The sequence below is a fragment of the Myxine glutinosa genome, chromosome 4, assembly GCF_964187855.1.
Source record: "Myxine glutinosa chromosome 4, kmMyxGlut1.1, whole genome shotgun sequence".
Lineage (NCBI taxonomy): Eukaryota > Metazoa > Chordata > Myxini > Myxiniformes > Myxinidae > Myxine > Myxine glutinosa.
The window spans coordinates 134,595,588-134,608,694 of NC_136264.1; the positions used below are offsets into that span (position 1 = coordinate 134,595,588).

Genomic DNA, 13,107 nt, shown 5'->3' on the forward strand with positions numbered 1-13,107 from the left:
ACGAAATACGCTGATGACGTCATAATTTTAAAACCCGAAGGTTTTTTAAACATTTAAGGTGTGCTGTAGTTGCTCTGGGACGTACCGATTCCGAATATGAAGTTGAAAAATTAACGTTCCGAAATACGCTGATGACGTCATAATTTTAAAACGCGACGTTTTTTTTTTAATTGAGATTTTATTCGAATTCGAATTCCATTAAATTTCAACTGTTGGAAACAATAAATTATTTAAATTTCCAACAGTTGAAATAATTATTGTTTCCAACAGTTGAAATTTAATGGAATTCGAATTTGAATAAAATCTCAACTACCGTTTATTCATTGTTGGCGCGAAAAAATGGCGCGCATTTTGTCATTATGTTCGACTTTACGTCACTCCTACGGACGTGAAAACATTTGTTTTCCTTAAAAATATATTTAAAATAAATACAATAGTACATAAATTAACAATAAAAGAAGCTAAAAAACAATTTAAAATACAATAAAAAGCACATTGAAAATATATAAATATGTACGTACAGTATACTGTACGTACGCGCAACCGCGGAATCGGAAAGGGGCAATAGCGCCGCCACAAACTACACCATGGAATTGCAGCTGGCGCGGTTTTTTAAACCATTGATATTAAAATAAAACGTAGCCTATAACCACCAGGATTTTATGCCGATTCCGAATCTGTGTCTAAAACTTTTCTCCGATGTGTAGTTCTTGAGTTATAAGCGGACATCCAGACACACACACACACACACACACACACACACACACACACACACACACACACACACACACACACACACACACACACACACACACACACTCCTTTATATATAGAGATATATATATATATATATATATATATATATATATATACACACACATACAGTATATATATTGTTGCGGATATGGGATTTGGCCTCCATATCCGCTTGTAAATATTCCCCTATTTCCCCAATACTCCCCAACTATCCCCAATCCCCCATTCCCTAGTCCCATTGTCTGTAAACAACACTCTGTAGAACCGACCTTCCCCTTTTTCCCCCATTAAATGTCGTGCCCAGGTTCACCGCATCTCACGTAGACAACTATAGGACATCTTGCTAGTTATTCTTAGTCTATGTCAGTTAAGGACTCGTTTCCATTAATTCTGACTCTTCGTTGCACCAGAATGTGATTGTATGGCACCAGTAGTGAGTTTAGGACCTCCCCATACCTCCTCATGAAACAACAACAACTACAACAACTACAACAACTACAACAACGGCGCGCGGGGAGTGGGCGTCCTCACTCCGGCTTGGTTAGCCGCCATTGCCCATGTGCGCCGACGGGGTTACCACGAAGGGGCTGACTGTCGGCCCCTCGTCAAGGGCGGAGCCCGGTAACCCCCCGCACCCAATAAGAAGCAACGGGCCGATTCCATCTGGGGCGGAGCTAACGAGCCGAGGGCGTGTCACTCCCCGCTGGATATACGCAGCCACTTACCGGACGTGACGAGAGATGCGCCCCCAGCTTGAAGAAGAACCAGTCGCCACCTCCGAGCGCTGAGAGACCTCCCTGCATCTTTCGGACCGTGTGGATCCTGTCCCTGAGCCAAGGTGCACCTTGTGCTGACCATCGACGACCTGCCCTTCCTTGCCATCAATCCCTGTGTGAGTCAGTTTTGTCCTGTTTATCTGTGGTCTGTCGGGGCTACTATAAGGCCGTGGTTAAGTGCCCACCTTCCTATGCTGTCCCTCTTGTCCTTGTAATCTAAACGTTCCGCATATCCCATATTATAACCTCCTCCGGAGGTCTTGAGAACTGTACCCCTGGTGTCGTGTCATTTAACCCAGCTGTTGTGTCCTTTCCTTAATTGATTTAGCATAGCGCGACTCGGCCAACGTTCGAGTATAATCGGGTAAACTGTGCAGACGCGGTCATACCAAACCGCTCGGTAAACTAACATCCACAACCGCGTCTAACAATATACATGTTTATAAACGCGAGTTGTCTGTGTTTCCGCGTTTTATTCAGAGATGGCTAAACGGATCTTCATAAAAATCTCAGAAGTTAATCAGTAAGTGCCTGGGAGTGTTTTAGGCCAAAAAATAAAATAAGAGTAAAAAAAATATTTTTTTTGAAAAACAAATTCGTTTTTTTGGAGTTAAAAAAAATATATAATAATAATAATCTCGCTCGGTAGTGCTGAAGCCTTTTTAAATGAATGACAGTTATACACAAGTACACATTCGCATAAATAAACACAAAACAATTACCAGACATTTGAATACAAATAAATCAAACTATTCCAGAAGTGTACGAATTTGGTAGTATGGCTTCTTCTTCTTCCTGATCGGCATCACACTTAACTCAGAAACGTGAGCCACATTCACTCAGAAACGTGAGCCACTCCCCTTCCTCTCCTGCCTCTAAAGGCAGGTGCTTGCTTGGTGGGCCTCTAAAAAATGGCCTCAAAGGTGGTTCTTGTTTCATTCATTCTTAATTGAAATGAAATTAGCAAGTGTGAGGTAAGCACTGAAACACCTCACGTTTGATAAAAAGGCAGCGGCTGTCACCATTGCAGCAGAGCTCCTGGAAAGCCATCGGTGGAAGGGAAACTTATTCAATACTGTGACTAGTGATCATGCCCGAATCCATCATTTCAGGGGAGAGGAGACAGGGGAGACAGGGGAGACTCTCTCCACAAACCCCACAAATATTTATACGTTTTGCACAAAAATCGACTCGTTATAATGAGTGCAACCCTTGAACCATGACTGCCAATCCAACAATGCAATGTTTACGGTACTCGTGGAAGTTGCAAGCGTCCTCAAGAATTACTGGCGATAAGAAAAGTGTTTTTCCCACTCCTTTTGGAAAAGCATTTCATCAGTACTAACGCATGCCTACGTGCTCAACCAGCAATGGGAAACTACATCACGATGATGGAATCCATGTTGGGAACAGGGGTGCATCAAGCTGACCTTGTCGAGAAATCGGCCGCTGAAGAAGCGGAACTTGATCAGCTGGCCAGCCGGCAACATCACTTTCACCTTCCATTGCTCACTGTCGATGAAACGCACGCGTGCACAACGAGCTTGACATCAGGTTCATAAGACATCAACACAAATAGCCTTTTCATAGCAAAGGGAAAAAACAAAAACTAGGGTTCAACAAAAACACAAATATCCTTTTCATAGTAAAGGAAAAAACAAACAAACTAGGGTTCAACAAAAACACAAATAGCCTTTTCATAGCAAAGAGAAAAAAAAAAACTATGGTTCAACAAAAACACAAATAGCCTTTTCATAGTAAAAAAAAAAAAAAAATTGGGTTCAACAAAAACACAAATAGCCTTTTCATAGCAAAGAAAAAAAACAAAAACTATGGTTCAACAAAAACACAAATCGCCTTTTCATAGTAAAAAAAAGATATGGTTCAACAAAAACACAAATAGCCTTTTCATAGTAAAGAAAAAAAAACTATGGTTCAACAAAAACACAAATAGCCTTTTCATAGTAAAGAAAAAAAAAATTATGATTCAACAAAAACACAAATAGCCTTTTCATAGTAAAGGGAAAAAACAAAAACTATGGTTCAACAAAAACACAAATAGCCTTTTCATAGTAAAAACAAAACAAAAAACTATGGTTCAACAAAAACACAAATAGCCTTTTCATAGTAAAGGAAAAAAACAAAAACTATGGTTCAACAAAAACACAAATAGCCTTTTCATAGTAAAGAAAAAAAACAAAAACTATGGTTCAACAAAAACACAAATAGCCTTTTCATATTAAAGCAAAAAAACAAAAACTATGGTTCAACAAAAACACAAATAGCCTTTTCATAGCAAAGAAAAAAAACAAAAACTATGGTTCAACAAAAACACAAATCGCCTTTTCATAGTAAAAAAAAGATATGGTTCAACAAAAACACAAATAGCCTTTTCATAGTAAAGAAAAAAAAACTATGGTTCAACAAAAACACAAATAGCCTTTTCATAGTAAAGAAAAAAAAAATTATGATTCAACAAAAACACAAATAGCCTTTTCATAGTAAAGGGAAAAAACAAAAACTATGGTTCAACAAAAACACAAATAGCCTTTTCATAGTAAAAACAAAACAAAAAACTATGGTTCAACAAAAACACAAATAGCCTTTTCATAGTAAAGGAAAAAAACAAAAACTATGGTTCAACAAAAACACAAATAGCCTTTTCATAGTAAAGAAAAAAAACAAAAACTATGGTTCAACAAAAACACAAATAGCCTTTTCATAGTAAAGAAAAAAAACAAAAACTATTGTTCAACAAAAACACAAATAGCCTTTTCATATTAAAGCAAAAAAACAAAAACTATGGTTCAACAAAAACACAAATAGCCTTTTCATAGCAAAGAAAAAAAACAAAAACTATGGTTCAACAAAAACACAAATCGCCTTTTCATAGTAAAAAAAAGATATGGTTCAACAAAAACACAAATAGCCTTTTCATAGTAAAGAAAAAAAAACTATGGTTCAACAAAAACACAAATAGCCTTTTCATAGTAAAGAAAAAAAAATTATGATTCAACAAAAACACAAATAGCCTTTTCATAGTAAAGGGAAAAAACAAAAACTATGGTTCAACAAAAACACAAATAGCCTTTTCATAGTAAAAACAAAACAAAAAACTATGGTTCAACAAAAACACAAATAGCCTTTTCATAGTAAAGGAAAAAAACAAAAACTATGGTTCAACAAAAACACAAATAGCCTTTTCATAGTAAAGAAAAAAAACAAAAACTATGGTTCAACAAAAACACAAATAGCCTTTTCATATTAAAGCAAAAAAACAAAAACTATGGTTCAACAAAAACACAAATAGCCTTTTCATATTAAAGCAAAAAAACAAAAACTATGGTTCAACAAAAACACAAATAGCCTTTTCATATTAAAGCAAAAAAACAAAAACTATGGTTCAACAAAAACACAAATAGCCTTTTCATAGTAAAGGAAAAAAAACTATGGTTCAACAAAAACACAAATAGCCTTTTCATAGTAAAGAAAAAAATAATTATGGTTCAACAAAAACACAAATAGCCTTTTCATAGCAAAGGAAAAAAACAAAAACTAGGGTTCAACAAAAACACAAATAGCCTTTTCATAGCAAAGGGAAAAAAAATTATGGTTCAACAAAAACACAAATAGCCTTTTCATATTAAAGCAAAAAAACAAAAACTATGGTTCAACAAAAACACAAATAGCCTTTTCATAGCAAAGAAAAAAAAACTATGGTTCAACAAAAACACAAATAGCCTTTTCATAGTAAAGGAAAAAAACAAAAACTATGGTTCAACAAAAACACAAATGGCCTTTTCATAGTAAAGGAAAAAAATTATGATTCAACAAAAACACAAACAGCCTTTTCATATTAAAGGAAAAAAACAAAAACTATGGTTCAACAAAAACACAAATAGCCTTTTCATAGTAAAGGAAAAAAAATTATGGTTCAACAAAAACACAAATAGCCTTTTCATATTAAAGACAAAAAAAAAAAACTATGGTTCAACAAAAACACAAATAGCCTTTTCATAGTAAAGGGGAAAAAATTATGGTTCAACAAAAACACAAATAGCCTTTTCATATTAAAGAAAAAAAAATGGTTCAACAAAAACACAAATAGCCTTTTCATAGCAAAGAAAAAAAAACTATGGTTCAACAAAAACACAAATAGCCTTTTCATAGGAAAGAAAAAAAAACTATGGTTCAACAAAAACACAAATAGCCTTTTCATAGTAAAGAAAAAAAATTATGATTCAACAAAAACACAAATAGCCTTTTCATATTAAAGGAAAAAAACAAAAACTATGGTTCAACAAAAACACAAATAGCCTTTTCATAGTAAAGGGAAAAAAATTATGGTTCAACAAAAACACAAATAGCCTTTTCATATTAAAGAAAAAAACAAAAACTATGGTTCAACAAAAACACAAATAGCCTTTTCATATTAAAGAAAAAAACAAAAACTATGGTTCAACAAAAACACAAATAGCCTTTTCATAGTAAAGGAAAAAAAATTATGGTTCAACAAAAACACAAATAGCCTTTTCATAGTAAAGAAAAAAAATTATGATTCAACAAAAACACAAATAGCCTTTTCATCGTAAAGCAAAAAAACAAAAACTATGGTTCAACAAAAACACAAATAGCCTTTTCATAGTAAAGAAAAAAAAAATTATGGTTCAACAAAAACACAAATAACATTTTCATATTAAAGAAAAAAACAAAAACTATGATTCAAGGCTCATAGAGGAGTTAGTGCATGAACTACATCCTGAATAAGGTACTGAACCATCAAGAATAAGTTAGAGTACTCAACCATCAATTACAAATGCATTACTATACAAATCATTCCTCACATCCTCTCATTCGTTCCTCTTCCAATCTGTGGAATCAACTTCCTCAATGTGTTCAATCTCATTCTTCCCTCCATGACTTCAAGATGGCTGTTCACCTCCTCCTCGGATTACCCCACAACCACACTCGTGATCTTTTCTTCCCTCATTAACCTTCTGTAAGCCCACCTCTTCCTGTCCAGGTTGCTGTATTTCCCCCTACTATCCAATATGTTTTAGCAGTTCCCTCATGTTCTGTTTTCTAGCTCTTCCACAAAGCTAGAGATTGTACAAAAAAGGTGAAATCTAAATAAATTGGCGACAGGTTCTCCAGTACTTTAGAGATGTTAAAAATGCACGACAGCTACGACATCGATATTCATCGAGGGCAATCGGCTCATGTAGCATGGAAAACAAACTGGCTTAAAATGAAATTGTTCTTGTGCATATAATATACGAGGTGTGTTCAAAAAGTATGCGACCTTAATTTGTCGTGCGTAAACAAATGAAGCTAGGGAGGCGTTGATTGGTGCACGTATGTAGGCGATCCTAATGCGCACGCGTGAATTTTTTCCCACCTGCAGAAGCTGTCATTCGACGGCAGACCGCCGATGAGTGAGGAAGTGTAAGTGAGCGCCGTCGGATTTTCGTTTTTGACAGAATGACGGAAAAACTTGAACAACGCTACTGCATCAAATTTTGTGTAAAGCTTGGCGATTCCCAAGTGGAAACGATCCGCAAGATTCAACAGGCCTTCGGGGACGAAGCAATGAGCACCACACAGATAAAGGAGTGGTACAACCGCTTCAAAGATGGCCGCACATCAGTGGAGAGTGAAGCACGTTCGGGTAGGCCCTCAACATCCCGAAATGAGATCGTCATTGACCAATTGAGGACCCTGGTGATGCAGGATCGTCGAATCATGATCAGAGAACTTGCAGACCAGGTGGGCGTCAGCATTGGATCCGTTCATTCCATTATGAAGGAGGATTTGGGCTTCAGGAGAATCTCAGCGAAGTTCGTACCAAAGCTGCTAACGATTGAGCAGAAGCAACTCCGTTTTGGAAATCGCACAGGACATGCTGGAGACTGTGAACAGCGATCCCAGCTTCCTCAACACAGTGATCACTGGCGATGAGTCCTGGGTTTATGGGTACGACCCAGAAACCAAGTTGCAGTCATCACAATGGAAGTATCCAACATCCCCGAGGCCAAAAAAAGCAAGGCAGGTCCGCAGCAATGTCAAAGTCATGCTGACCGTCTTCTTCGACTCCAGTGGCGTGGTTCATCACGAGTACGCACCACACGGCACAACCATCACCAAGGAGTATTACCAAGAGGTTCTGCGTCGCCTTCGTGACGCTGTGCGATGCAAACGGCCGGACCTGTGGGCAGCAGGCAATTGGCAGCTCCATCACGATAATGCACCCGCCCATTCTTCACATTTGATACAGAGTTTCTTGGCCAAACACAACACACCTGTGCTTCGTCAGGCTCCCTACTCTCCCGACATGGCTCCGTGTGACTTCTGGCTTTTCTCCAAGCTGAAAATGCCCCTGAAAGGGACCAGATTTCAGTCCAGAGAAGACATCATGCGGAATGCGACGGACCAGCTGCGCGCCATCCCAAAAGAGGCGTTCCAGCGCTGCTTCCGACAGTGGCAGAACCGTTGGGAGAAGTGTGTGGCAGCCCAAGGGGACTACTTTGAAGGAGATTAGTATAAGTTTGTTGTATCTGGATACGAGTATTTTTTATGAACAAAGGTCGGATACTTTTTGAACACACATCGTACAAATTAACTTCTCCCATGTTCTTCTGGCCTAAGAAAGCTGCATAATGCAACTATGAAATGCTACACAAGGTAAACCCTTGGCCGTTTCAAACCCTACCCAAATTCCTCCACAGCTGCAAAACATCCACAAGTAGTAGATAACATGCGAATCCCAATTCTATAACCCCTCAGCCTCCGGACAGGTTTCATAACTTATTGGTGAGTCATCAGAGACAGTGTAGACAGAAACATGCACCACAGAGGCTCCCAAGAATGTAGCACGTGCAATGTCTTCGAGAGAGAGCTACCGAGTTTGGGTGGTTAAGGCAACCTGTCATTGGTGCTGCAGTGCCACACACCTCTTATTATACGTGGGTACGGTGTGCTTATTGCGTGGGTGGGTGACGTGGTCACACCAAAACGAGGCACGAGGGCAAGCTGCAGGGCCCACCGAGCAAGCATTGCTACACAGACAGGCTCATTTTCCCCATCGCCTCTCCCCCCCTCCCCGTCTCCTCCGCCCTCGTCTCCGTCTCCTCCGCCCCCGTCTCCTCCGCCCCCGTCTCGTCTCCTCTCCCCCGTCTCGTCTCCTCTCCCCCGTCTCGTCTCCTCTCCCCCGTCTCGTCTCCTCTCCCCCGTCTCGTCTCCTCTCCCCCGTCTCGTCTCTCCCCCGTCTCGTCTCCTCTCCCCCGTCTCGTCTCCTCTCCCCCGTCTCGTCTCCTCTCCCCCGTCTCGTCTCCTCTCCCCCGTCTCGTCTCCTCTCCCCCGTCTCGTCTCCTCTCCCCCGTCTCGTCTCCTCTCCCCCGTCTCGTCTCCTCTCCCCCGTCTCGTCTCCTCTCCCCCGTCTCGTCTTCTCTCCCCCGTCTCCTCTCCCCCGTCTCCTCTCCCGGAATGCGCCAAGTTTGATAATAAAGATACGTCGAGGTTCCGAGGGTGGTCAGGGTTTATTTCAATTCATTGGTTTGTTTTACTGCATGTGTGGATGTGTTATTTTTCGGATTCCCCACCCAAACTTATTGTAAATGATTTACCTTGTTAATGATAACCTGTTTTATGGCTATCAGGGAACGGGAACTCAACAGCATGTACAACAGCAAACTGGCAAATATACCCGGAGATGGGTAAATTGGATTAGCGCAAATAAGGCATCATGAAAAGACGAATCGTCTATTAACGGTTTGCTCGGCCGATTCAGACAGGCTGATTCACCCACGGTTGTGTGGTTTTAACCGCAGACGCACGTTCATATTAATGGATGGAAGCGGGAACCTTACGGGACCCTCTCCTCCAGCTGGCATGTTGGTCATTAGAGATCCTCAACCGTTACAATATAATGTGTATGGGGATTTGGAACATCATCTAGACCAGTGAAGAAGATTCCTCAAATAGGCAGGTAATAACAGTACAAAGCACCCAAGATTATACCCTTCTTCCGAAGAATCCCTTTCCAGAAAGACAGCTTTTCGAGGCTCCCAGTTGCCAAGGGGGTCGGCATCTCCACAAACGGCCAACACATCACCTGCGCACGCACACATTCAGTATTATACACACACCATGTCTCTCTATCACCAAACCAAATTAAATATCACAGCACAGCATCCTCACCATCACTCACCCTCACTCACCCTCCCACCCAGACAGACAGCACTCTCACTCTCCTAAACACCCTCCACCCCCTCCACCTCCACCTCCAGCCTGCCCATGCAACACTCATGTTCAGCACCTTAACCCCACCCCTGCACATAGCACTTTCACTACCCTCAAAACCCGCCGCTTATTCCCCTTCAAGCACTCGTGAGCATCGTACGCACACACTTTCCCAGTCTCAATTGTTACCTGGTTCGACATGGGCTTTGATAACAAAGGTCACCTGGCAGAGATCCATTGGGGATGAAGAACAAGGATGGAATTCTGTGGTAAAGAAGGGAGGAAGGGACTGGTGAAGGGAAAAGATAAATACAAATAACTTTGACACAGGAGGCCATTTTGCCCATCATGCCCGCACTTCATCAACACCTCATCAATTGAATCAATCGGCCTATTTATTCAACAACACAGGAAGAGCACGTGAAGCAGCAGTAGGAGTAGTAATGGAACAATGGCAGGAACAGGTACATCAAGGTGTTATGTTTTATTTTACAAATTTTGTTTTGGAGGAGGGAAGGGGGCATGGAGAGTGGGTAAGAGGTATGAACAAACATTGGACAGCACATTCACCTTCCACCAAGACCCTCTCATTAACCCTGACAATTCCATCCCTACAATGTCTATGCACTCCTCCACACTCTTTCCCTATTATACCTAGAGGAGCCTTGTAGTTCTGTTCTGTTCTCCAATTCCTGCCATTATGGAACTATGTTTCAACTACTGTACGGTATATCATCCTTCTCGCTATATCGACTACAGCTTCAAGATCCTCCATCATTTATATTACTTAAACCCCTGCCAGAAACCAACGGTCGGTCCTCTTACCTCCGAGTACCTGTTTACATGAGACAGACGTTTAGGGAAAGAAATAAGCATCACTATATTGGTGCTTTCAGCTGTGTTGTGATGGAGCACGCACATGCACACTGGAAACAAGGAAAGGAACTAATGATAAAATCAACCGTGCAGACATCTTAAAAAGCATCCCTGGGAGTATTACCACAAACGAACTGCAGTTGGAAGCTGTCCGAGGCTCGGTGACGATCCTCAAAAGAGTCATCAGAACAAAACTTTGAGAACTAGATGGACACTCGGTAGAGCGCACACCTCCACCTGGCTGAACAGTCGAGATTTTGTATCCACTGATAGGCCGGATCTGGATTCGGACCTGAACCAAAATCTAATCGGCTTGTTCTCGTCACTTACCCAACTCATCCACCAAGCTCTGTCATAAGTCGTCTAAAACTTTTTGAAATATGGTGCTAAATATATATATATATATATATATATAGTTACTCCCGCCAGGGAGTAATGTATTCGATCGTGTCTGTGTGTGTGTGTGTGTGTGTGTGTGTGTGTGTGTGTGTGTGTGTGTGTGTGTGTGTGTGTGTGTGTGTGTGTGTGTGTAAGATATCTGGAAAAGTTCTGAACCGATTTGGATGAAAGTTGGTGGGATGATAGCCCTTGGGATAAGGAAGATCGATTAGTTTTTGGTGAAGCTCAGGATATTATTCCGGATCCAGGAATTTTTTGAAGGATTTTTTTTACCATTGGAAGATCGGGCTCAGCAGCGGCCACCCACGGCGGGAGTACGCGCTCTACTGAGTGGCGTTCTAGTTTTTAACCCTTTTACTCAATGGTGAAGAACCACTGAAATAAACCCAAAAATGTTTGAAATACCCGCCGAACAAAAAACGACTCCTGCGAACAATTGACGCCGCTTCCGAACCCCCGCGCATTGTTTGGCGAACTTTTGGAGCCTAAAATACGAATGTTGGACGTTGCCATTTTTTCGACATTCGCATCCTTCGCGAACCGTTCGCGTGTCCCGTGAAAACCCACCTTTACTGAAAGGGAGGTGGATAAGGCACCTGGGAGGATACCACCTTCTAAAACTCGCATATGGAGAAACAACCAACGACACACACGTACATGCAGAACACGTACATACAGAACACACACAAACATACAGAACACACACAAACATACAGAACACACACACATACAGAACACGTACATACAGAACACACACACACATACGGAATACACAGAACACACACACATACAGAACACACACACATACAGAACACACACACATACAGAACACACACACATACAGAACACACACACTCACACACATACAAAACACACACACTCACACACATACAAAACACACACACAGAAACAGCTACAGATACCTGATACCAGCTTATCCACGATTCCAGAATCACAAATGGACGCGCAGACATGCGAAATACTCAAATAGTGAAACACTCGGGATAGAATTACAATTCGTCATCTCCACTCACATCTGCGGAACCATTCGCTGCCAAACACGCGCCGACACCTCATGACGTGTTCTATCAACCGCGACGCATGTGGGAGGTGGAGTGGAGGCGTGGAGCTCAGGCCACGCCCATTCTACTCGGCGGAAGTTCCCTGTCCTATCTACGTGCGTGATGTTGTTGAGGGGGCGGGGTTTGTTTATCTTCTTTGTGTTCCCTAATAATTAAATAAAACATATCCACATAATTAATGACCGAGTAAAAGAAGAATCAATAATCATCATCAATTTTTCTTCATAATCATCATCATCATCATTGTCATCTATACGGAAGTGAAGGTCCTGTATATCTTCCGGTTTGCACTGTGAATGGTGACCGACTTGGTTAAATTGGTGTTTTAGTTCATTTATTTATTCGTGCAGTCTGTGACTGTTTGGTGCATCAGTTTCTGGGGGTGCGACAGTGCCGCTGATGCAGTGCCCCCTTACCAGCTAGAAGGTTCTCATTTTGCCGACCTCGCTGTGCCGCTGATGCAGTGCCCCCTTACCAGCTAGAAGGTTCTCATTTTGCCGACCTCGCTGTACTGCTGATGCAGTGCACCCTTACCAGCTAGAAGGTTCTCATTTTGCGGCCTCGCTGTGCCGCTGATGCAGTGCCCCCTTACCAGCTAGCAGGTTCTCATTTTGCCGCCTCGCTGTGCCGCTGATGCAGTGCCCCCTTACCAGCTAGCAGGTTTTCATTTTGCCGACCTCGCTGTACTGCTGATGCAATGCCCCCTTCCCAGCTAGCAGGTTCTCATTTTGCCGACCTCGCTGTGCCGCTGATGCAGTGCCCCCTTTACCCGCTAGCAGGTTCTCATTTTGCCGCCTCGCTGTGCCGCTGATGCAGTTACCCTTTACCAGCTAGCAGGTTCTCATTTTGCCGCCTCGCTGTGCCGCTGATGCAGTTACCCCTTACCAGCTAGCAGGTTCTCATTTTGCCGACCTCGCTGTGCCGCTGATGCAGTGCCCCCTTTACCCGCAAGCAGGTTCTCATTTTGCCGCCTCGCTGTG

General features: G+C 41.7%; 1 protein-coding gene across 8 annotated transcripts in view; it reads right to left on the minus strand.

Annotated features, from left to right (window-relative positions):
- The window catches only part of GPCPD1 (glycerophosphocholine phosphodiesterase 1), a 97,287-nt gene extending 85,090 nt beyond the window's left edge, over positions 1 to 12,197 (minus strand). The window contains exons 1-4 of one of the 8 annotated variants that reach the window (XM_078776455.1): positions 12,080 to 12,197; positions 9,960 to 10,034; positions 9,549 to 9,642; positions 2,963 to 3,044 (exon numbers count right to left, since the gene is read on the minus strand). In XM_078776455.1, the coding sequence (XP_078632581.1) occupies positions 2,963 to 3,044; positions 9,549 to 9,642; positions 9,960 to 10,008 (225 nt within the window). In that variant the 5' untranslated portion in view covers positions 10,009 to 10,034; positions 12,080 to 12,197. Of the gene's footprint in view, positions 1 to 2,962; positions 3,045 to 9,548; positions 9,643 to 9,959; positions 10,060 to 11,968 lie in introns of all 8 variants that reach the window. The other 7 variants (XM_068113504.2, XM_068113506.2, XM_078776456.1 and 4 more) reach the window with 7 other exon arrangements.
- Between the last annotated feature and the right edge of the window lie 910 nt (positions 12,198 to 13,107).